The sequence below is a fragment of the Lissotriton vulgaris genome, chromosome 3_2, assembly GCF_964263255.1.
Source record: "Lissotriton vulgaris chromosome 3_2, aLisVul1.2, whole genome shotgun sequence".
In the NCBI taxonomy this organism is placed as follows: Eukaryota; Metazoa; Chordata; class Amphibia; order Caudata; family Salamandridae; genus Lissotriton; species Lissotriton vulgaris.
In genome coordinates, this window is record NC_141690.1 from 178780251 (window position 1) to 178803385 (window position 23135).

The following is a 23135-nucleotide window of genomic DNA, read 5'->3' on the forward strand; positions in this document are numbered from 1 at the left end:
GTGTGTCAAGCCCGTTTGTCAGGCGGTTCACTTTACAAAATCCTCCAACTTTGTGGTCAAAAAAAGAAGAAAAGTAAACACCAATCCCCAGAATAAAGTAATTAGCAATTTGTAAGACATAAGCTGGCTCTTGACCGGTCTTTGAACACGTAACAAATGCGGTCAAGATAAAAACAAAATTTAAAGACATCTTTATTGGTCATTCACTTTCTGAAGGAACAAAAACACCTGTTCTTTGCTATTGTAGGAATGTGAAATTTATTTTACATAGGTTGTGCTATTATTGGTTATAAGTAGCAGATAATAAAGGAATTTTGTGTTTGCTTGTAAATGGGAAGCAGAAGTAAATAAGTCATCTAGCAAACACTTGCCATATTTTGAGATGGAAAGAGAAGAATCTCCGCCTCAGCGTAACAAGGGGTAGAATGACCTGGAGAGTTGGGGCAGGGTGGAGCCTATCCTGGTCGTCTCCAGAAAAGTATTCCCAGAGCATTAGGTGAAGCAAACTAATAAGCAACAATATTTAAAAAATGGCATTACATTGTTCAGATAACCTGTTTTACAGTAGTTATTATGGTGAAAATAAGAAATTCACTTACTGACAATAACATGATTCCATATAAATGATTTGCAGGAAAAGTGTGAAAAGCATGTTTGAACGAGTAAGTAAATGTTCAAACAGTTTTAAAAAGCTCATTTTTGTTGAAAGTCATTAGTATAAAGTTGAAGTTTAATGTTTAACTTTCCTTCGCCCTTATCGTTACCTCATACTTAATCCTATCCCTCACCATGATGGTAGTTTTAGCACTAATCCTAATTGAAATGCTTGTTTTGTCAACCCTAATCCTCATCTTAACCCTCGATCTAACCCTCTAACTTGCCCTACCCTAAGTCTAGCACCAACCACAACCTTTCCCCTAACCATGTCATATCCCTTACTTGAACCTTTTTACCTTTACCCACCATAACTCTAACCATGTGTACTTACCCGTTATCGAACTCCTCTCCCTTCTCACTAGGTTTTCACACAAACCGACTTTTCAAATCATTTGATTAGGAGTACATGGAAATCGAACAAAATCATCCTAACTAGTCTAATTACTGCTTACCAGCAGGCAAGGAGGGCTGACCAATGTTAAACATTGCCAAAGGTGAGTTGTTAATCATTACTCCTATATTGGTAATGCTTTGACGAGTGGGTTACGGGATTCAATGCAGCATATACTTTTTGCAACCTCTAAAACTTTTAATGAGACTTGAAACATTCAACAATTTTATACTTTCTTCTAAAAAACTAAACATAATTGAAAAACATTTAGAAGAGGACATGTGATTAGAGAAATCAGCAACAACATAATTCGCAAGGGATAGTTAAAATTAGAGGTTTGAATGTTTAGATCTGTAGCACTACATTTCCACATTGTGCATCATTTCTACTTTGACAGTTCTTTAGAAGGGTGAAAGGCATACAGGATTGTTTTCATACCTTTATATCTCCTTTGGTCTTCATACTGTTTTTTTGTGCACCTCTGCCATTATCAACACCAAACACTTTGTTTGACCAGTCTTCATTTGTGGCAGCTGTTGCCGGCTGTCCAAAATTGCCTTCAACTCTGTAACGATCAGCCGGAATCTTATTCATTGGAGGTGGAAGAGTACCACAGTTTACACTTGACCATCCATCGGTGGAATCTGCATAGGATTCCTGGTCGCTGATATTCCCATGCTGCCAGTCCTTCAAGACATGAACTGGTAACCATCTCTGGTTAGAGGTTGGCCCTGAAGTTACATTATTTGTCGTTCTGGAGTGTGGCACTGGCCCACGGGTTGGAACCAATGGAACTTCAATTCTCGCAGCAGGACCCAAATAATTCTTTATGCTTTGTGGTTTATCAGAGTGAACTCCTTCTAAAGGAAACGGATCATCTTGGTCAAGAGAATAACCATTCCAATGAATTGCAGTCAAGTTTTGTTCTCTCAAAGCATTGTCCCACATACCACTGGGGGAATGTTTATTTGGATTACCTCCCAAGTCAACAACCAGAACTCGATTGCTTTTTTCTTCTTGGTTAAAGTTCCCAATTCCACTATCACTGTTACTACTTGTGCTGTTATTCTGCTGAGCATCCGCATCGCCATCGAGAAAGGCTCTTGCTCGCATCCCTTCAATCATCTCGCCCATGTCGCGATACAAAACAGAGATAAACTGAAGGACAGGCAAAGAAGACGGTGGGAACTCTAAACAACCATTAGTATCTGGATCCGCTGTACATTCAAACCCAAAACGTCTGGCAATGCCTTGATGGATTTTATGATTAAATAATTCTGGGTCTACCATAAAAACATGACAAGAAGTCCTCAAAGCACATTCATCCTCTTGTGCTAGGCATGCATCATCACTCGTTTGCATGGTCACCAGTCCAAAGAACCTTCGATCATCAGGACATACAGCACTAAATGCAAGCTTTTCAGAGGGGTATACTGCCACTACACCAGCTTTGTCTGTGCAGAGCTGTACACAGTCAAGCATAATCTTCATCAGTACCAAGGAGTGTATTTTCTGTTCTGCTCGAAGGCGCCGCATGCAGCCACGGATGGCTTGCAAACTATCATATTCAAGATTAGAGCTAGTGGACGGAAGTTCTATTGAACCGAGATACCCTACAATCATGCCCACATTTAGAATGCTGGCATCCAATTCAAAATCGACTGGGTTTTCTAACCCATTGATAAAAACAGGGTTGTCATTCAAAACCCTGGATATTTCTTCTTTGGATATTAAGTCTGGGTTCTGCTTTGCGCCTTCTAGTTTAATGTCAAAGTTAGGAGCCGATAAAGGTCGAGGTTTGGGATAAGAAGTTTCTGAAACATCAGCAGTCAAGCTAGGGTTTTCAAAGATCATATTGAAAATTCCACCAGACTGCATCTCTTCAACAACCCTTTCTGCACGGTTTATACCCAAGGTTTTAGAGTCCAGTTTTGGCTTCAAGCAGCCTTTTCCTTCATAAAAACCAACTTCATCATCACTGGAGCATGTATCAATGTGATTAGTTCCTTCAGCTATCACCATGTGAAGGACACCGGAGCACTGTCCTATTAGTTTAACTACATCTTCATAAGAGGCTTTATTAACACTAATTTCATTCACAGCGACAATCTGATCCCCTGCTTTAAGCCCAACATAGTCTGCTGGGCTTCCTTTCATAACACAATTGAGCACACAAGGAGATTGTCCAGAAACGGTAAATCCATATCCTGCCCTTCCTCTTGCCACTGCGACACTTCGAATACGGAGGGCAGTAGGCATGCTGACTCGACGTTTTGCCGTTTCCGCTGGCCAATACATTTTCTTTAGTCAGGTAGAGTAACAAAAATATATAAAATAAGTTTCATACTTCAATTAAATCTTGCATACCATTGAGTCACCACTGGATAAGATGACCTAAGAAAAAAAACAAATAAGATGTTACAGTATGTCCTTTATTAGAGTAGAGTTACTGCTTTTAGACATTAGAGAAAACTGCAATGAAAAAATAAAAAATGCTTATTCGTTTCCTAGGATTAAACACTTTTTATTTAATAAGCCAATGTCAAGAGTTTATAAATACATATATCCAGTGCACCAGGTACAGGAGAGATAGTGTGAAAGAGTAACAGTAGATGGATGCTTTTTGGATCTGATGCATATAGTTCAGCATTAGGAAAGCACTTGGGGTATCAGCAAGACCTGGCAGAGGTGATGGCAACCAGGAAAGCCGTCTTTAAAGTCAGGAGACGGAGAGGGCAAGAATGAAGGGGCTCAAAGGGAGCACACATCAGAAAGGTCAGAACCAGGTTCAAATCCCACTGAGGCATCACAAACGGAACAGGTGGAAACATGTGAGTGATGCCCTTCAAGAATCGAGTTACAATCGGGGATTTGAACAAAGAAGGCTGATCAGGAAGCCTTAAAAAGGCTGAAAGGGCAGAAAGGTAGCCCTTGATAGTGCCCAGAGCAGAGCCCTGCTGGGCAAGAGAAAGAAGTAACAGAAGAACCTCTGAAAGAGGGGCAGAAAGAGGATCCACAGCCTTTGCTGTGCACCATGCCACAAATCTGTTCCACCGACAGGCGTATACCGACTTAGTGGAGGGACGCCTGGCTGCCAGAACAACATCACAGACTTCAGGAGGCAAGTCAAATGGCCTCAACTGCCGCCGCTCAATCTCCAAGCATGGAGGTGGAGACTGGACAGGTTCGGGTGGAGGACCGTCCCCTGCTGCTGCGACAGAAGGTCCTCCTGAAGGGGCAGGCGGATCGGGGGACCGACTGACATGCTGAGTAGCTCGGGATACCAGTACCTTCGAGCCCAGTCCGGAGCCACAAGGATAACTTGGGGCCCGGTCGCGCCTGATCTTCTTCAGCACTCTGGGCAGAAGTGGTATAGGCGGAAAGGCGTATAACAGACCGCAACTCCACTCGCGCCGAAAGGCGTCGCCGTGCGAGTGCCGTCTTGGAAACTCCAACGCGCAGAACTGATGACATTGCGCGTTCTCTTCTGTGGCGAATAGATCTATCCAAGGCTCTCCCCATTGCAGAAAGATGCCTTGCGCCACGTCCGAGTTCAGACGCCATTCGTGATCCATCGAGCACTGACGGCTGAGTTCGTCCGCCCTGGCGTTCAGAGAACCTGCCAGGTGTTGAACCGCCAGAGTCACGCCCTGACGTTCCAGCCATTGCCAGAGGCGCAGAGCCTCCTGGCAAAGGGTCCACGACCCCACTCCGCCCTGTTTGTTGCAGTACCACATGGCGGTGGTGTTGTCGGTGAACACCTGCACTACACTCCCGTTGACAAAGGGGAGGAATGCCTTCAGTGCCAGAGGAATCGCCCGCAGCTCCAACAGGTTGATATGGAGCCGGGACTCCGCCGGAGACCAGATGCCTCTGATCTCTGCCTCTCCCAAGTGGCCACCCCAGCCCTGGAGGGACGCGTCCGTCACGACAACGTGCTCCGGTTGGGGAAGGGAGAGGGATCTGCCTCTGACCCAATCGCGGTCCGTAAGCCACCACTGCAGTTGTCTCGCAGTGCCCTCCGAGATCAAGACATGATCGGACAAGTTGCCCTGATGCTGGGCCCACTGAAACTTCAGGTCCCACTGCAGAGCCCGCATCCGCCACCGGGCGTGATGCACCAGAAGGATGCAGGAAGCCATCAGTCCCAGCAGCCGCAGCGTCAACCTGACCGAAACCCGGGATAGCGGCTGAAAGATGGGAATCAAAGCCTGTATATCCCGGACCCGCCGTTCCGGAGGATAAACCCGAAACTGCGCCGAGTCCAGAACCGCTCCGATGAAAAGGAGCTTTTGAGAGGGACACAGGTGTGATTTCGGCACATTGATGGAGAACCCCAGGTCGTGCAAGAGGTCTGCCGTCATCTGAAGGTGGTGGACGACTGTCTGGGGCGAGCCCGCCTTCAACAACCAGTCGTCTAGGTAGGGGAAGACTGAAACCCCCAACCTGCGCAGATGGGCTGCGACCACCGCCATCACCTTTGTGAACACCCGTGGGGCACTGGTAAGGCCGAAGGGAAGCACGATAAACTGAAAGTGCTCCTGGCCTACCGTGAACCGCAGGTAACGCCGGTGGGCCGGCAGGACGGGGATGTGAAAATAGGCATCCTGCAAGTCCAACGCTACCATCCAGTCTTGTGGGTCTAGAGCAGCCAAGACCTGAGCTAACGTCAACATCTTGAACTTCTCCTTCCGGAGGAAGCCGTTGACGTTCCTTAGATCCAAGATAGGACGTAGGCCCCCCTTGTCCTTCTTGGGTACCAGAAAGTAGTGGGAATAGCAACCACGCCCTACTTCTGGCCCAGGAACGCGCTCGATGGCCCCCTTGGCCAAGAGGGCCGTAACTTCCTCCTGCAGAAGTGTCAAGTGGTCCCCCGACACACGGTGGTTCTGCGGTGGCATGGCTGGAGGAGTGGTCTCGAAGGGGAGAGAGTAGCCCCTCCGGACGATTTGCAGCACCCACCTGTCCGAAGTGATCGTGCGCCAGTGAGCGTGGTGATGGCGAACCCTGCCACCCACTGGCGTCACATGGGGCCGAAAGCACGGACTACGAGGATTTTGAGGCAGATGCTGCGGGGGGAGGTGTGGTCTGACCCCGCCGTTGTCCCCGACCGCCACCACGGCGGTTTCCACGGCCGCCACCGCGTTGAAAGGATTGTTGCGGCGCGTGGCTGGCAGCACGTGTGGGGGCGCCCCTTCCTTGGCCACGAAAGGGACGAAACGAACCCGGTTGCTGACGCTGGGTCGAGAGACCCAAGGACTTGGCCGTGACCCTGGAGTCCTTGAAGCGTTCCAGCGCGTGGTCCGCCTTGTCACCGAACAGGTGACAGCCATCGAACGGCATGTCCATCAATGTATTCTGGACATCTGCCGAAAAGTTGGCGGATCTCAGCCAGGCGTGGCGACGAATCGCCACCGTCGTTGACATAGCTCTGCCCAGCGAGTCGGTCATATCAAGACCACACCGTATCGAATATTTCGCTGCATCTCGGCCCTCAGCCACAGCCTGACCGAGTTTTGCCCGCACCTCCATGGGGCATTCTGGCAGCAGTTCCGCGACCGTATCCCACACAGAGTGGGTGTTGCGGCCCAAGCGGCAAGCGGTGTTGCAAGACCGCAGGCCCAAACTAATGGACGAGAAGACCTTCTTGCCAAACTGGTCATACCTCTTGGATTCCCGGTCGGGCGGGGCCGACGGGAATGCGGACTGGGAGGTCGAGGCCTGGATCACCAGACTCTCAGGAGTGGGGTGGGTAGACAGGAACTTGGGGTAGTCCGGACAAGGACGGTGGCGCCTGGCCACGTTCCGATCAACAGGCGCACCTGAAGCGGGCCTGGACCACGTGCCCAACAGATCGTCTGACAAGGCTTCATTAAATGGCAGCAGTGGCTCCTGTGGGCATGACTGCGGTTTGAAGACCTCAGTGAGGATGTTAGGCCTCACGGCCGCGACGGGGAGCTCAAGGTGTAAGGCCTTGGCAGCCCTCATCAGCACCACTGAATATGCAGCTCCCTCCACCGATGCCACGGAAGGAGGAGAGATCAAACCAGGGTTAGGAGAGTCGTCCAGACCACTGGCATCCCCCAAGTCACCTGTCCAGTCCGGGTCATACTGGCACTCGCGTGACAGAGGGTCCTCTCCGCGTCCGGGAAGGTAAGGGGACGGCGCCGCCCGGAGCCGGCGTCGGAGCCCCGTTGCCGGCCGGAGCCGGCACCGGAGAACCGGCGCCGCGCGGGGACGGCGTCGGGGGTAACCCCGATGGTAACGGCGCCGGAGAGGCCGGAAGACCAGCCGGCGCCGATCCCGAAGGCCCTTGCGGCGCCGGGGTCGGAGCCGTCGGCGGCGCCGGGGCCGGAGCACCCGACGGCGCCGAGGCAGGGACACCCGAACCGCTAGGGCCCCCAGACGGTGGCACTGGGCCCGAAGGCGCCGTAGGCCCCGTCGGAGAACCGAGCGCCCTCATGGCCATGAGGAACGCCTCGATCTCCTCAGGCGTCGCGCCGTGCCGTGCCCAGGGACCGGAGGGTATGAGGCAGGCCGCGCCGGCGACTCTCGCGGAGCCGCGGGGTTGGGGTCACCCGAGCCCCCGGCCGCATCGCGGGGGAGTCGGGGGTACGATGACGACGCCCCGACTTCTTGTGCTTCTTACCTGATGAGCCCGACGAGTGGTGTCGACTTCCGGAACGCTCGGCGCGGCTCCGCGACCGCTACCTCGAGCGCTCTCTCGACCTCCGGCCGGACCGGGACCGCTCCCGGTCCCGACGTGGGGCCGACACCCGGAGCTCCAGTAGCTTGCGGGACCGCTCCCGCCTAGCCTTGTTGGTGAGGGCCCGGCAGTCGACGCAGGAGTCCACGTCGTGGTCGGGGCCCAGACACCGGAGACAGAGGCGGTGATGGTCCGTGACCGACATCGTGCGCTCACAGTCATCACAGTGCTTGAACCCAGGCATCCTATCAGGCACAAGAGTGAAATAAGAATTCGAAAAACTTGGTCAAAGACCGGAGTACTGCTCTTCAGATCTGCGTCCACTGGCGCGGAAAAAAGAAGAACTGACGTCAGCGCGCGGAGGCGGCGTCTATATACTCCAGCGACGTCATCACGGCGCACGACGCCGACGACGAACGCGGAGCCGCAGGGGACGCCTGCAGACGACGCCTACCGACGCGCAGGGGTACTGCTACGCAAAAGTTTCCGGATCCAGACTGACGCCTGGGGATATTCTAAGGTAAGGAATCTAACACTAACGTGTTTCTTTCAGATTTTGTTTTTAGTCGAAGGAAATAAAAAACTAATCTATATCACTTAAATCCTAGCAGGAAATCTAGGAAACTATCTTTAGCGTGGTATACAGAAATGCTAGATTCCTTGTAACTGCCATAGCCTCAGTGCAGTTAATGCTCGATCTAGCAGAGGCTGCAGGTTTATAACTAAGAGCTCTGTTGAAAGGCTGTATAGTTCATAATAAAGACAAAAATGCATTTACAGTGAGCTTCTGCAATTAATATGCTCCCAGTAAATGCTAGGCATGGTTGAATCTATAAATAGCAGTTGTGCTGACGGCTAGAGTGCAAGAATATAAAGCAAATACGGTGGTCCAGTTGAAATTGCCCAATATTATGCACAATCAAGGAAAAGGGCACCCTGACTCCATCACAGTAGATCAGTAGTGATACCCATATTTAAAACAAGCATTTGGAATGCAATAGGTCTCGCATTAAAGTTTGAGCTAATTACGTTGCATTAATTAGAACGCCAATAGCTCAAACTTTTAGTAATGCGAGACTTATTGCATTGCAAATACTTGTTCATCATCTCTACACATTGGAAGACAGGAAACAGGGGGACCTGTCTGGTGTGCTTATTTCTACCTCAGGAGGTTTGCTGTGTTCATCTGAGCACCTGTTTCCTGCGCCCAGCCCTTGTTTACACTATAAATAACAGGGGAAACCCATTAAACCAAAAAGGTACCTGGGTAAAGAATACTAAATTAATATGAACTTGGTACCTTGGTTCTTGGTATATATTCTCAATGAAAATAAGGAATAAAGCAAAAGTATTCCTTATTAGTATTTGTATTACTATGGCCAAACTATGTTTGTTTTTACTTTTTTCAATCTCCTGTTTCGTCGTGAACCACAAACACGCCTTAGAATATTACTAGATTATTTTTTATTTTATCAAATAGCAAGATTTTTAATTATTTCTTTTTTTCAATTCAAACACATTTGTATATACAAATAATTTTTCCATATATACAAAAGAAGCCCTTCATTTCCAAACTAGGATGTCACAATGAAACAATAAACCGGACATTCCTATCGAGATCAAACAGATTAATGTGAGGAAAACAAATAGGTAGAAATTATTTAAACCAAATATTTTTTCAGTCCCTCAACAAATTATTTCAATTAATCAAAAGTGTTTTCTATATATCTGTTGTCTCTTTACAGTCGACGCGTTTCAGCCAATCAATTCTGGCCTCTTCAGGACTAGGGCTATTCAAAATCCATCGGGTTATAAAGTCATCTGGGGTTGAAAAACGTTTTCAGGATGTGTCAGGCGCTCTCTTTTTCACTGGGCTCGCATTATATCCAATGAATGGGAATAGTTAGTTTACTGTCGGTGCTTGGGTGAAAGTATCACCATTTTAGCAGCATATAGCTGTCACACAGGACGCCTCTTAGATTAAACCGCTCGCGTTCGCGTTTGTTTACCGGAGGTCGGCCACGTTTGATGCTCTTTTCCCGGGGTGATTTCTGTGTGTCTATTGCTTTCGAAGTTGATCTCCGCGGTACTGCTACGCAAAAGTTTCCGGATCCAGACTGACGCCTGGGGATATTCTAAGGTAAGGAATCTAACACTAACGTGTTTCTTTCAGATTTTGTTTTTAGTCGAAGGAAATAAAAAACTAATCTATATCACTTAAATCCTAGCAGGAAATCTAGGAAACTATCTTTAGCGTGGTATACAGAAATGCTAGATTCCTTGTAACTGCCATAGCCTCAGTGCAGTTAATGCTCGATCTAGCAGAGGCTGCAGGTTTATAACTAAGAGCTCTGTTGAAAGGCTGTATAGTTCATAATAAAGACAAAAATGCATTTACAGTGAGCTTCTGCAATTAATATGCTCCCAGTAAACGCTAGGCATGGTTGAATCTATAAATAGCAGTTGTGCTGACGGCTAGAGTGCAAGAATATAAAGCAAATACGGTGGTCCAGTTGAAATTGCCCAATATTATGCACAATCAAGGAAAAGGGCACCCTGACTCCATCACAGTAGATCAGTAGTGATACCCATATTTAAAACAAGCATTTGGAATGCAATAGGTCTCGCATTAAAGTTTGAGCTAATTACGTTGCATTAATTAGAACGCCAATAGCTCAAACTTTTAGTAATGCGAGACTTATTGCATTGCAAATACTTGTTCATCATCTCTACACATTGGAAGACAGGAAACAGGGGGACCTGTCTGGTGTGCTTATTTCTACCTCAGGAGGTTTGCTGTGTTCATCTGAGCACCTGTTTCCTGCGCCCAGCCCTTGTTTACAAGGATGCGGAAGTCACTCAGCAGGGCCGCATGGTGGGGCCCTAGTGCTGGCCACAGTCACACACAGATGCGACACAAATATACTCTGTCTCTCTCTCTCTCTCTACATGCAAATCAGATGTCACCAAGCTGTTATTCAAAAGGGAGCAGCGCAGACAGACCGGCTGCTCCGGCCGACTCTGCTGACCCAGGGCCCAGAGAAATAACAAGCATTTACAATGCAACGGTTTCGCCTTTGGAAACGTTTGAGCTATTGGCATTGTGAATGACAAACTTTTTATTTATGTGTTGGTTTTGAAAACAGATAAATAAATGGCATTGCCATTTACAATGCCAATAGCTTAATCTCTCGCAAATGCGAGACCTATTGCATTTGCAATGCAATAGGTCGCGTATTTACGCGAGTTTGAGCTATTGACATTGCAAATAACAATGCATTTTATTTATGTTTCAAAAACCAAAACATAAATAAAAGTTCTCACACTGCTGTCTATCTCACCCGTATTTAATAGGGAAATGGTAGGAAAGCCAGAACCCGAAAACAAAAGCAAATACAAACTAAACATTTAATTTTTTTTTTAATGTAATATTTAATAACTCATTTGAACCATTAAAACGCGTAATTGAGTTCACGTGTTATTCAATCGTATATAGCGCACCGAAGTAAGTAAAAGACAGCAAATAAAGTACTTACAAGGTAAATAGCTGCAGTTTTCAATTTGGGGTGGATTTTATACCTTTTTATTCCAGGCACAGATCTACAAAATCCTCCGAAACTCGCTTTGGGTTGCTCAGTCCGTTCCCTTAAAACTGAGTTCTTGCAGGAAAGCCCAATACCACAACAGGCACAGGGGCCTTGTCGAATGAACCGCGCTGCACAGGCGCAGTGTACAGAGCCCACGAGGCTGCACCCCTCGTTCTGGCAGACGTTGGGTGCGGTGTGTTCGAGACCCCGCGTTGTACAGAGGTTTTTCTTATTTTTTACTTTATTTTATAAAGCGCGTTGTTTCCCAATGCAGGTTTCCTAGCGCCAGTGGCGGAACTGTTGAATGCTCAATTCGACTAGGTGGGGTTGGGGAGGGTCTCTGACTCACAGCAGCCTGCACCCTTTTACAGCAGAGGTCAGATTGGGTTTGGTGCATGGCTGGCTCTGGGCCTGGGGGCTGCTTGCCTAGACCACAATGCGGCGCCATAAAAACACCACCCTTTTCCTGGGCAAAAAGGCCAGCCTTCGCGGGGGTCAGTGAGCGAAGGAGCTGCTTTCCGAGCGTATTCAGTCGCCAAGGCCCCGGAGAGGCGGGCTCCAAGCTGGGCCCCCGCTTTCTTGACAGGATTTTCGCCAACAGCTGGAAGTGGCCACGGAGGCTTCTTAAGGAGACCCCTTCTTTCTCTGACAGCCGATCAAGGGAAAATAGGGCACGCTTTACGAACGTGTGTCCACCCTGCCCTTAATTGCTGTCCCTTTAAACAAAGACAGCATCTGCACAACCTCAGCCCGCTCTGCGCCCCTGCTTAAGAAAAGGCACAGCAACCTGCTACGGGGGTGTGCTGCGCCAGACTCCCCGAGTGGAAGGTGCCCCCTTTGTTCTCCCTGCCCCCCACCATTTCCTTCCCAACTTTAAGGCTTTTCCCTAAACCGAAGCAGCGCGCGCATTTAAAAAACAGCTGCCGTGTTACTTGGAGCCCCACACAGCTGGTTTTGTGTACTTGGCGGGACTCATAGCTTTGTGTTGGAAAGTTATTCTCTCTATACCGCGAGGACACGCTCACAGAAAATGAACGCGCAAACCCACACTTTAAAGGACAGCTTTGTGTTTCTGTTTGCACCCCCTGCTGCTTGGAAGGAACAGCGCAACGCCAGGATTGATATGGAAAGGACCGTGAAAATATGAATGGGTACAATTGTGAGTAAATGTGACCACTCTCTCTTGTTCCATCTGCAAATATAAATAAAGTTACAAAGCATGCGTGCCCAGTTAGTCCTGATAATTAATGTAGAAATGACTACTTGAATCAAGTCTGTAGCGAGTTTAAACTAAAAAAAATGCATTGCATTCTCTTATACATTAAACAAATAGACATTACACGTGCTGCGTGTGTAGACATCAGCCTGGGACGTCACACACCTGCAGCATAAACATTTTTCCACGTCACAGCAGAGACAACAGAAATTCTAATATAATCGCAACACCATATCTACAGCAGATGCATAAAATGGATACTTGATATAGTACTGACTTGTTAGTAACGTGGGGGCTCCTGCAGAAAGCTCCCCTCGCTTATCTTACAACCAGTCTCATTGGCGGGGCTAGTTTGAGTCCTGACACACTCGGGGGCAAGTGTTCGATGCAGTGATTGGCTAGGTATTGACACGTTTGCATTGTGCTGTCAAGAATGCTGAGGCAAGCTGAGGTTGTACTCCATGTGTTTTGATTGCAGGGGTTGCGAAGGAGATATTTGGGGGAGGTATTATCACGGGTTAGTCAATAAAGTCAAGCCATAATAGTAGATGTTGCACAGCAGAGAAAGGGCACAATGGGCCCTGTATGTTGTTATTTCACCCCACTCACCAACGCCGATGTGTACGTCACGCATTGTGGCCAAAAGGAGGACTCCGGGCCTGCAAAGATAAACAGTAGGCTCTCAGAGTGTTTTCGTTCCTTTCCCTGTGACACCCAGACACACGCGCTCGGAACAAAAAACAAATCCGGTAAAATTTGCCATGTGACAAGATTAAAATGCCAGATGTCTGACTCGGGCTTCCTAATCGCGTGAGCCTGGTTTATTTGTCCTAGGAAAGACTCGGAGTCTAAATTCTAGAAATAGGAACCGAAAGCGGCTCAAATTAAAACAAAAGATACTGTATTTTTATCTTCGCCTGAAAAACTAATCCGCGACGCTGGCTCTTGTGCGCGTTATTTTTATTATGTAGACAAAGATAGCTGAGAACCTTCCGTTTAAATACCAGCGTCTCTGCAGAAGGGCCGCCAGCAGACAGGCCTTTATAATTAAACAAGAAATACGAATCTCTGCTGCGCACATAACTAACAAGCACCTACGAGGACACGGACAGCGGGAGGGGGGGGGGGAAGGAACGGACAGCGGTAGGGGGGGTGGGAAAGGAACGGACAGCAGGAGGGGGCAAGGAAGGCACTCACCTGGACTTCCTCGGCCACGGAATGACGAACACAAACATGGACGCACAAAAAAAATAAACCCCGCCCACGGCCGCGATGACGACATCGCAGAGGCGGAGAGGGAAAAAATCTCGGGAACGCCCACGAATCTGGTCCGGCCTTGACGGACAGATCCGGCTTCCAATGGCTAGCCTCCATTTATGGAGCTAGCCAATGGAAGCAGAGGCGGGACTAAGCCCTACACTGTAGGAACAAAAGATTTCTCCTGGGCGGAGCTAGGAGCTCCATCCCCAGGCGAAACCTAAAAACAAACCCCCAATAAATCACCAGCTGCAAGCCATTGAGCGGTGATCATTGTAATTAATTGAGCAGTTTCCCAAGAATGCGCCATATTGTTTCAGCCCTGCAGGCTGGCACCTTTTCTGAGAGGTAGAATGCAATTTGTATTGAAATTGTTCAGCATAGAGGCCTGTGGAAAATAACTTTTACCGGGAGGGGGGCAGTGGGAGTAATGGGATACGTAGGGGTAAAGACTTTAGGGCAGAGTTCTTCAATCTGTGGGGCGCGCCCCCCTAGGGGGGCGCGACACCGTCTCAGGGGGGGGGGGGGACGAATTCATCCCTGAAATCTCACCTTTGTCCTCTACTGTCACACATCGGCGCAATTCTACTTTACCAGAAGGCAGTCTCGCACCTAGAGTCAAATTTCGGGAGGAGGGGCTGATTCTTGAAGCAAACAGAAGAGGCGAGCTGCAGGGGCCCTAAAAAGGGGTGAAAACACCAAAGCCTCATTAACATGAAAAAAGGTCTTAAAGACCTGTGAAGTGCTCGGCGGCTGTGTGCGCGCGGGAGCTGTGTCTCCAGGGCTGACACACACTGGGTGGGGGTGGGGGGGGGGGGGGGGTTGAGGGGCTGAAGCCCTTGGAGTACAATGGGCGTTGGGCGCCTGAATATATATATATATATAGCGCTCCTGTTACCTCGCACACAAGCATAACCAAAGAGTTACACAATATTTACTTTTTAATTCACCCCGACAATCGGTACTCCAAGATGTGTCTTGAACAGAGGACTTCCTCGGCCACGGAATGACAAACACAAACATGGACGCACAAAAAAAATAAACCCCGCCCACGGCCGCGATGACGACATCGCAGAGGCGGAGAGGGAAAACATCTCGGGAACGCCCACGAATCTGGTCCGGCCTTGACGGACAGATCCGGCTTCCAATGGCTAGCCTCCATTTATGGAACTAGCCAATGGAAGCAGAGGCGGGACTAAGCCCCACACTGTAGGAACAAAAGATTTCTCCTGGGCGGAGCTAGGAGCTCCATCCCCAGGCGAAACCTAAAAACAAACCCCCAATAAATCACCAGCTGCAAGCCATTGAGCGGTGATCATTGTAATTAATTGAGCAGTTTCCCAAGAATGCGCCATATTGTTTCAGCCCTGCAGGCTGGCACCTTTTCTGAGAGGTAGAATGCAATTTGTATTGAAATTGTTCAGCATAGAGGCCTGTGGAAAATAACTTTTACCGGGAGGGGGGCAGTGGGAGTAATGGGATACGTAGGGATAAAGACTTTAGGGCAGAGTTCTTCAATCTGTGGGGCGCGCCCCCCTAGGGGCTGAAGCCCTTGGAGTACAATGGGCGTTGGGCGCCTGAATATATATATATATATATATATATATATATATATATAGCGCTCCTGTTACCTCGCACACAAGCATAACCAAAGAGTTACACAATATTTACTTTTTAATTCACCCCGACAATCGGTACTCCAAGATGTGTCTTGAACAGAGGCTTCATATTTAACGTTTCAAAAAACAGTGGAATGTCAGACTGTTTCCTTATATTTTCAGGATATGCCGGGATGCATCCGTCAAGCCCCAAGATGCATTGCAGCTGATCAGAGAACGTCACTGCAGAAATGGCTTTACTAAAACAATTTAGATGTGGCATTCAGACAATGAGGCTTTTGTGCGGCTGCAATTAAACAAAGAAATTACATGTAATAGATACTGCGTCACGCTGGTGAGTATTCAGCTTAACTCTTCTAGGAGATGGTTCTTGCTGGAGAAATAACCACCAAGCAGGTGACTTACAACAAGATGTTAAAGAAAATTTAACGTTGAGGCTGGAGAGTCCACTGGGTCGTGATGGAAGAGCATTTACAAATGAATGTCTTAATAACATTGCTTTTTTACTGAAATCCTGAATCTGTGATGCACGGTTAGAAATTTACTAAATACATACATTTTTTCGTGAACCTAAATTCAACTTAGGCAAACAAAAAAAGATAGTGAATCGGTCATCAGATCTCATATCACCAGGGAGGGGGCCTGTGGCAGTCACAGGTAAAACACCAGCCTGAAGCCTGAGCACCTGCAACCCCTGCGCCGGCCCTGTAGGTTACATGCGTCATTCGTCCCGTCTAGCTCTAGGTAAGAGAGCTTTTTTAACATTGCTGGGCATTTGGTGCTGCGCAGTTTCTGGGGCGGGTGGAGGCTTGTTCGGTGGTAAAGACGAAAGGTTGGAGGGGGAGGGAGGGAAATGCACCCTGCTTTCAGACAACTTGCTCCTTATTCTCGCCCTTCACTTTCATGCTCAACCTGCACTCACAGAGATCACAATGCCCTCACACTGACCCCCATGCACTCACACCATTCACCCTGCACTCAGTGATCACTGCTCTCACAATGCACTTGCGCGGTTTTCCCTGTACCTCAACCTGCAGCCACACAAGCACACTACCCACCCTGCATTCATGTGACACTTCACTCACCTGGCCCCCTCACTGCTCAATCTGCAATCTCACTTAAACAAGCTCATCACGAACCATGCATTCATTACTCCCACTCTGCACTAACATGCACACCCAAATTCATATGGTCACCTCACTCACCATGCAGTCACTCCACTTACCCTACTCTCACACTGTCGCATATATCACTGTGCACTCACACGAGCACTCCTGCCACCCTCACAGCACAGAGGATTAATGTGCCTGCTACAGAGAAGGTGCACTATGCAGATCAAAGAACTGAGGGACATATGTTCAAGGAAGTTTTGGAGTGAGGCGTTAGCAGTCATGGGTTAAGGCCTCTCTCTGCCACTTCAGAAACGGAAAGCTGCACCATATTTACAACAATATGGTGCAGCCTTGCGTTTCCCCTGCGCTGGTGCTACACTTAGTAGTGTAACGCCAGCGCAGACACCATTGCACCATAGTGCAAGGGTGTCTGCATGCAGGGGAAGATTGTTTGTGTACAGGAGGGGGACCTTCCTGTACATAAACAATCTGTAAATGCCATTTGTCACAATTCCATGTGTGCTGCTTAATGCAGCACACACGGAAAACATAAAATGGATAATTTTTTTAAAGATTACAAATACAAGGCATTTTGCTTTTTCCTTGTGTGCTGCACAAGGCAGCACACATGGATGAAGCAAAAATGAGGAGAAATAATGCATTTCTCCTAGTTTCGCCAGCTTAAGACCAGGTTGTCCCAGTTCTTAATTTTAACACTGCCTCACTTTTACTCTGCCCTTGTAAATAGCGCGCAGCAACAAAATCAGTGCCTGTCGCAGTGGAACGCCCACCGCAACACCCACTGCCCACCCTTTCACGCTAAGCATGGCATGAAAGGGGGCCTTATTTACAAGGCAGCGTTAAGCCAAGTTTGTGGCTTAACTCTGCCTTGTAAATGCAGCAATGCCCCTATCGCCACCACAACATTGTAAAAAGTGACAGTGTGGTTTCTATAGGGGCTTGTACATATGCCCCTGAGTATGATGAAACTATGAGGAGCGCTATAAAAAAAATATAAAAAAAATTATATGCTTGCCAGAAAAGTGCTATAGAGAGGTGAGGTGCATTGTTGGTGAGTGGTAGTGCGGGAGAAGGAGGAACTCTCATTGTTTTGAACATTATTTGCTGGATATGGCCCGGGATATGCGGGTGGCGATCGATTATGTAGTGTACCAGATTCCTGGGGGGGAGGGGGGGTTTGGGGGGCGACATCTAAAAAAATTCAGCTGGGGGGGCTCAACCATCAAAAGTTTGAAGACCTCTGCTTTAGGGGAGGGTGGAAGGTAGAGAGGGGGCGTCAAAGGCACAAAAAAGTAAGCAACACTAGTGAAAATGTATAACTTATATTACAAGGGAAAACTATTACACGGTTGTTGCAATGGGATATATTCTATATTGTACACTACCTCAAATGCTCTGGGTGTGATTATTTTGTACGACTACATAAGAACATGCAGAGCATCAGAAGGCATGGATATTGGTGAGAATGTAATGTCGTGTAAAACATGTTGAATATACACAATAGCGTTTATGCTACATGACTCTGGAAAGAGAATGTAAGCGCATGTATGCGTGCACGTTTGCGTGTGCTTTCGGTCACCTCTGTCCGTGGTTGCAGGCTCAAATACAGAGCTGCCAATGCTGGTTGCTTCCTGTGGGGCAGAGCCATACAGTCTTGGTTTTGTTGCCAATAAGGCTTGCATTCTGGGACATTTTGTGTCACTTGTTTGAATGGTAAAACTTTTGTATGTTTACAAAAAAAAAGGCTGGTTGAGAGAAGTAAGAGCCCCTGTGATCTACAAATGCACGTCTTGAAACCTATCATAAGAAAGAATGGATGTTAAAAATGAAAAAGCGCATAATCTGATACAGATTCTGAACTAATGCAGTATTCTTGGGGTTTTGAGTTTGCTTTTGCTGCTGATGACAGTTCGGTGTTGCATAAATCGCCAGTTCTTTGTGCCCCAGTTAATTCAATTCTAATTGCATTCTTTATTGGAGGATTGCTTGAATCAGGGATGTTTTAGGGTAATACAAAGAGGGAGGCAAGGGGAGCAGAAACGGGCCAGTGAACAAAACATCAGCGATTCTTTTATTTGTTTGCTTCCGTGTGAAGTGGATCCAAAAAAATAAGAAGCTCACGAGTAGTGCACGCACGCCACAGCGAGATATGTAGTTTCACTTATCGTGCCCGGGCACGATAATTGAAACCATGTGACGGCCTATCGGTGTCTATTACGCGCACCAAGCGCGTAATAGATACCAATAGGCCATGGGCGGAGCAATGCACCCGCATTTGGCTAATAGCGTGCAGTCTTTCATTAAAAGACGCACGCTACAGCCAATGGGGTAGCTGAAAAGGAAAGGCACACGCACGAGCTTGAAATCCCTGTTTTTCACCTACTAGAGGTCTCGCGACCTGCGCGTGCACTGCTGCGCAGTGCAACGCAGGTCGCGAGACCTAAAAAGAGGGAACTGTGTAAGTCCCAAGCATATGAAATATAAGGAAAAGTTTAGTTCCTATTGGTAAAAAAAGGGGGGAAAACACAGAGATTGATGAACACAGTCAAGCTTATCATCAAAAAACTGTTCTTTATAGATGTAACGTGTTTTTCCTTTGAGTATCTCGACGCGTTTCGGTGAGCCACACAAATATCATCACCTTCTTCAGGAAAACATATTACCATCCCGTTAAAATCTGTAATGTTGAATAAATATGCCCATTTAAAAACTGTATTTATACATTCTGCCAGACGTACATATTTAATTTATTCTCATCAAGGCCAAAATCTCATCGCTACATATCCCTATTTACAACAGATATATCACACAGACATTGGACCACTAAACAGTATATACTGTTATGTTGCCCAAGATCGTACTATTACAAACCACAATTTAATCAAACAGATATATATACACAATTCATTGTCACAGTATGCAAGATACATACAATACATCTATTGCTTCATCATTATTTACATTTCATAAAGCCAATGTATTCCTACAGAATAATGCATTTAAATAAGACATGAGAGAGCTGTTATATCATCGTGTCTCAGGTAGATAAGGGTTTAAACTTGAAAAACATATGAAACCTTTTTTTTACCAATAGGAACTAAACTTTTCCTTATATTGCTGTCCCGTTATAACTTGTTTTTATAATTTAAATTGTGTTTTGACTTATGAAAAGTATTTACTTGATTTGGACCATATTGGTCAGTTTTAATTTCTGCCTTTTATAATAAATTTTGTGACATATATTATTTGTATTTTATCTCTTTACATGGCCATTTTGTAATTGCTGCATTTATACCTAGTGATGTGTGGAGTGTAAGTTGTATGGGTATTTTTACTCAAATCCATATGCCCAAGGGGACTTCTATTTGTTGACATTTGCCTTTTGGTACCCACTCCCTTCGGTGTTTTTGGGTCCCTCTCTTTTATTAGAGGTAAGTCCCAAGCATAGGCAGATGTCTCTTTTGGATGCAGAAGCAAAGGTTTTTGCAAAGCTACTGGGAAAACTGGACCAGTAGAATCCCAAAATACAGTGGGAACAGGCAGGCTGTATGCCCAATTTAAGTACGCTACATCAACGTTCCACTCCATGTGTTGGGATGGAAAAGACCCCTGCATTGTGATGGATATACACTCCTGCCCAGAGTGCCCAAGCTGAATGGAGCTCTGTATCCCTTGTACTGATTTTCAGCCATGCGCAAACAGGGATTAGGTGTTTGTGCCATAACCTATGCCTGTCTTGTTAGACTGGAAGGGGGACACAACCCGTTACCCTCAGAGTAGTAGAATCCTACTACCCTTACCTGGAGTTAAGTGAAGCTACTGGAGGTGAGGACTGCATCTCCCAAACAGGAGATGTGTATTTCTAAAATTCCAGAGAGCTGGGTGAAAGCACACACTGGAGGAAGGAATGCAGAACATTTTCTATGCACATCAAAAGTCTTTTTGGTTCAGGTAGTTACTGGTCAGTGAGGCTTGGGCTCATTTTCCGGGAGATGGAGAGACTGACCAGGCTGGCAATGTGGACCAGAGAATCTTGACTTGAGAGGAAGGTTTAGCCCTTTGAACCAGGAGGTATATTTCAGTGGAGACTGACAGACAGGTGTGACCATCAGTTACTTCCTTGGCCTGTGTTGCCAGGTTCCTGGGATGATTGGACGTCCTGGTTACGAAGTCGTACGATTGATGCATCAATCGACATAAAACAAAGTGGATGGTGGCCTGATCAGCTGGTATGAGAAGACAGGGCTGAATCAGGTGTCCAAAAAGAGGTGTCCACAATCGGTGCAGTGACCGAGTGTTAATACCCTGATCAATCTGCCAAAAGCATTGGGGCAGTGAAACATGTCGGTATCAGGTATTGGTATGCATTTTTAAGCTACCAGCCGTTTTAATTCACCAGCACACACTAATACGAATAATAAAGATATATAGTAAGTGTATCTGATGATTTTATGTCACTCGTTTATGTTGGTCACACCAGTTGGCTATTGTTATAAGCTTTCTGTCTAGCACCTCTTTACACACAGTTTTGCTTTTGTGTTGTACATTTTCTGTGTTTTGTACACTCATTTCTTTTTGGATTGGAATGGCAACCAATGATGAGAAAGGGGCATAGAATTGGTAAAAACATCTGCCAAGTTCCCCGAGGGTTGTTCGCCCGTGAGGTGCCTTCCTCTCCACCACACATTTTTTCATTTCTTCATCTGTTTGAATGTGGATTGATGTACTGTTTGATTGAGGGCAGGCATCATTGGACACCTTGAGTTGATTACCACCCTGTAATTTTAAGTTTTTTAGATACAAACATTGCTTTGTGTATGGACAGCAAGACATTAGAGAAAACACACCTCACTGTGAAGAGAAAGGGGGTTGTTTCTGGCACATTGTAGTAATAGGTCCAGAACAAGTGTACACTCATGTTGATTAAATAGACTACATTATCTGTCCTTGGTACAGGGATCTTTTTGTGAATTGACTGATTAGAGTGGAGGGCGATCCCTTTTGTATCTTTTTGTTCCCTCTTAGCTCCTTTTGTGTTACGGTCTGTGTTGTGGGTCAACCAGATGGAGCCACTCCTACTGTGGCAGACTGTCCCAGTGAGAAAGGGCAGGGTAGAAGAGAGCGTTTCAAAACGAGCTTCCACCCATAATCCAAATTTCAAAGGCTAATACACTAAATCAAGTATGAGTACGGATTAGAGGCGCTAGGGGGCGCACAGCGGAATGGCTGGGTGAGACCACAGCTCCGCCGGACGGCTGAAATCGCGGCGCCCTGAGGCCGTCCTAATGCCCACAATCGCCACATAAAACGGACCACTGGGTGTACGAAGACGGCGTGCATGCAACGCGCTGAGGACTGAGGCCAGACACAGGCGGTTTCAGAGGAGGGTCGGTAATATCTGCTCCGGGACTCGGGAGCGGCCAAGATGGCGGCTGTCGCTCTCCCCTGCTCGCCCGCAGTGATAGGGGTGTTCTGACCGCCACGGCTGCTCCGGAGGTGGAGGACGAGGCTCCCAGGTATGTCCGCACAGCAGCATATGTGCAGTGGCCCTGATGTGCTGAGCTGTGCGGGTGGCGGAGGGACGGAGTAGCTGGGACCCGCTTCAGGCTACCGAAAGCAACATGGCGGCGCTCGAGGGGAAGGCTACGGAGGCGGCCTGACGCCGGGGAAACGCGCTCCTGCCACAATCACTCTCCGTCCGTGATTTGCGCGCCCTCGGGATGGTGTTGACTGCTGGCACTACGGAGGGAGTCATTTAACGCTGCAAACGACCCGCGGGCATACAGAGACCTGATGTGAAGGCGAGGGCCCCGCCAAACACGCGAACGTCCGGAGTGCAGCGCTAATTGCCCGCGTAGGAGAGACTGCAGACACCGAACTCGGAGCACTGGCCTCGCCTCTCACGCCTCGCGCGAACACAGGGCTTCTGGAGCGGACCGGTGTCGCCGACTCATGTTTGGAATCACCCTGGTGTAGGGAGCCCCCAAAATCCAGTAGGAGAACAATAAAGGGAATCAAAACGGCGACAGGCAACAGGAGAACGCGTTCTACACCACGGTTCAGGGCTCTGACCACACCGCCTCCAACTACCATGGTGAGGCCGGAGAAACAACAGCAAAAGATAACCTTAGATGCTAAAAAGACGCCGAAAACTGCGGATACAGGGTCTCCTGCAATGAGCGAAACACCAAGCGAACCGGCTGCCGGCAGCAACATGGAGAAGATCCTCTTGGCCATTCAGTCCAACCTACAGGACATCAATGGTAAACTGGACAACCTGACGTATAGAATGGATGGAATGGCAGCCAAGCTGGAGAAACGCGGGGAGAGGCTGGACACCGCGGAAACAAGAATCTCGGAGGTAGAGGACGAGTCACACACTACCACTGCCAAATGCACGGCCATGGAGAAGGTGTTGGAGGTGATAAAGGCAAAGGAGGAGGAATTGGAATCGCGCCCGAGGCGCAATAACGTACGCATCGCGGGGCTGCCGGAATCCACCAACACCGGAAAAATGGAGCAATATATTGAAAAACTATGCAAGGACGTGTTTGGAGACGACCCTCACA

The 23135-nt window shown here is 47.7% G+C and overlaps 1 protein-coding gene across 4 annotated transcripts in view; it reads right to left on the reverse strand.

The window, feature by feature from the left end:
* The window catches only part of RGS12 (regulator of G protein signaling 12), a 691597-nt gene that overhangs the window by 643394 nt on the left and 25068 nt on the right, over positions 1-23135 (reverse strand). For all 4 annotated transcript variants that reach the window (XM_086964151.1, XM_086964150.1, XM_086964152.1 and 1 more), the window contains exon 2: positions 1487-3442. In XM_086964151.1, coding sequence (XP_086820277.1) covers positions 1487-3346 — 1860 coding nt within the window. In that variant the 5' untranslated portion in view covers positions 3347-3442. The remainder of the gene's footprint in view (positions 1-1486; positions 3443-23135) is intronic.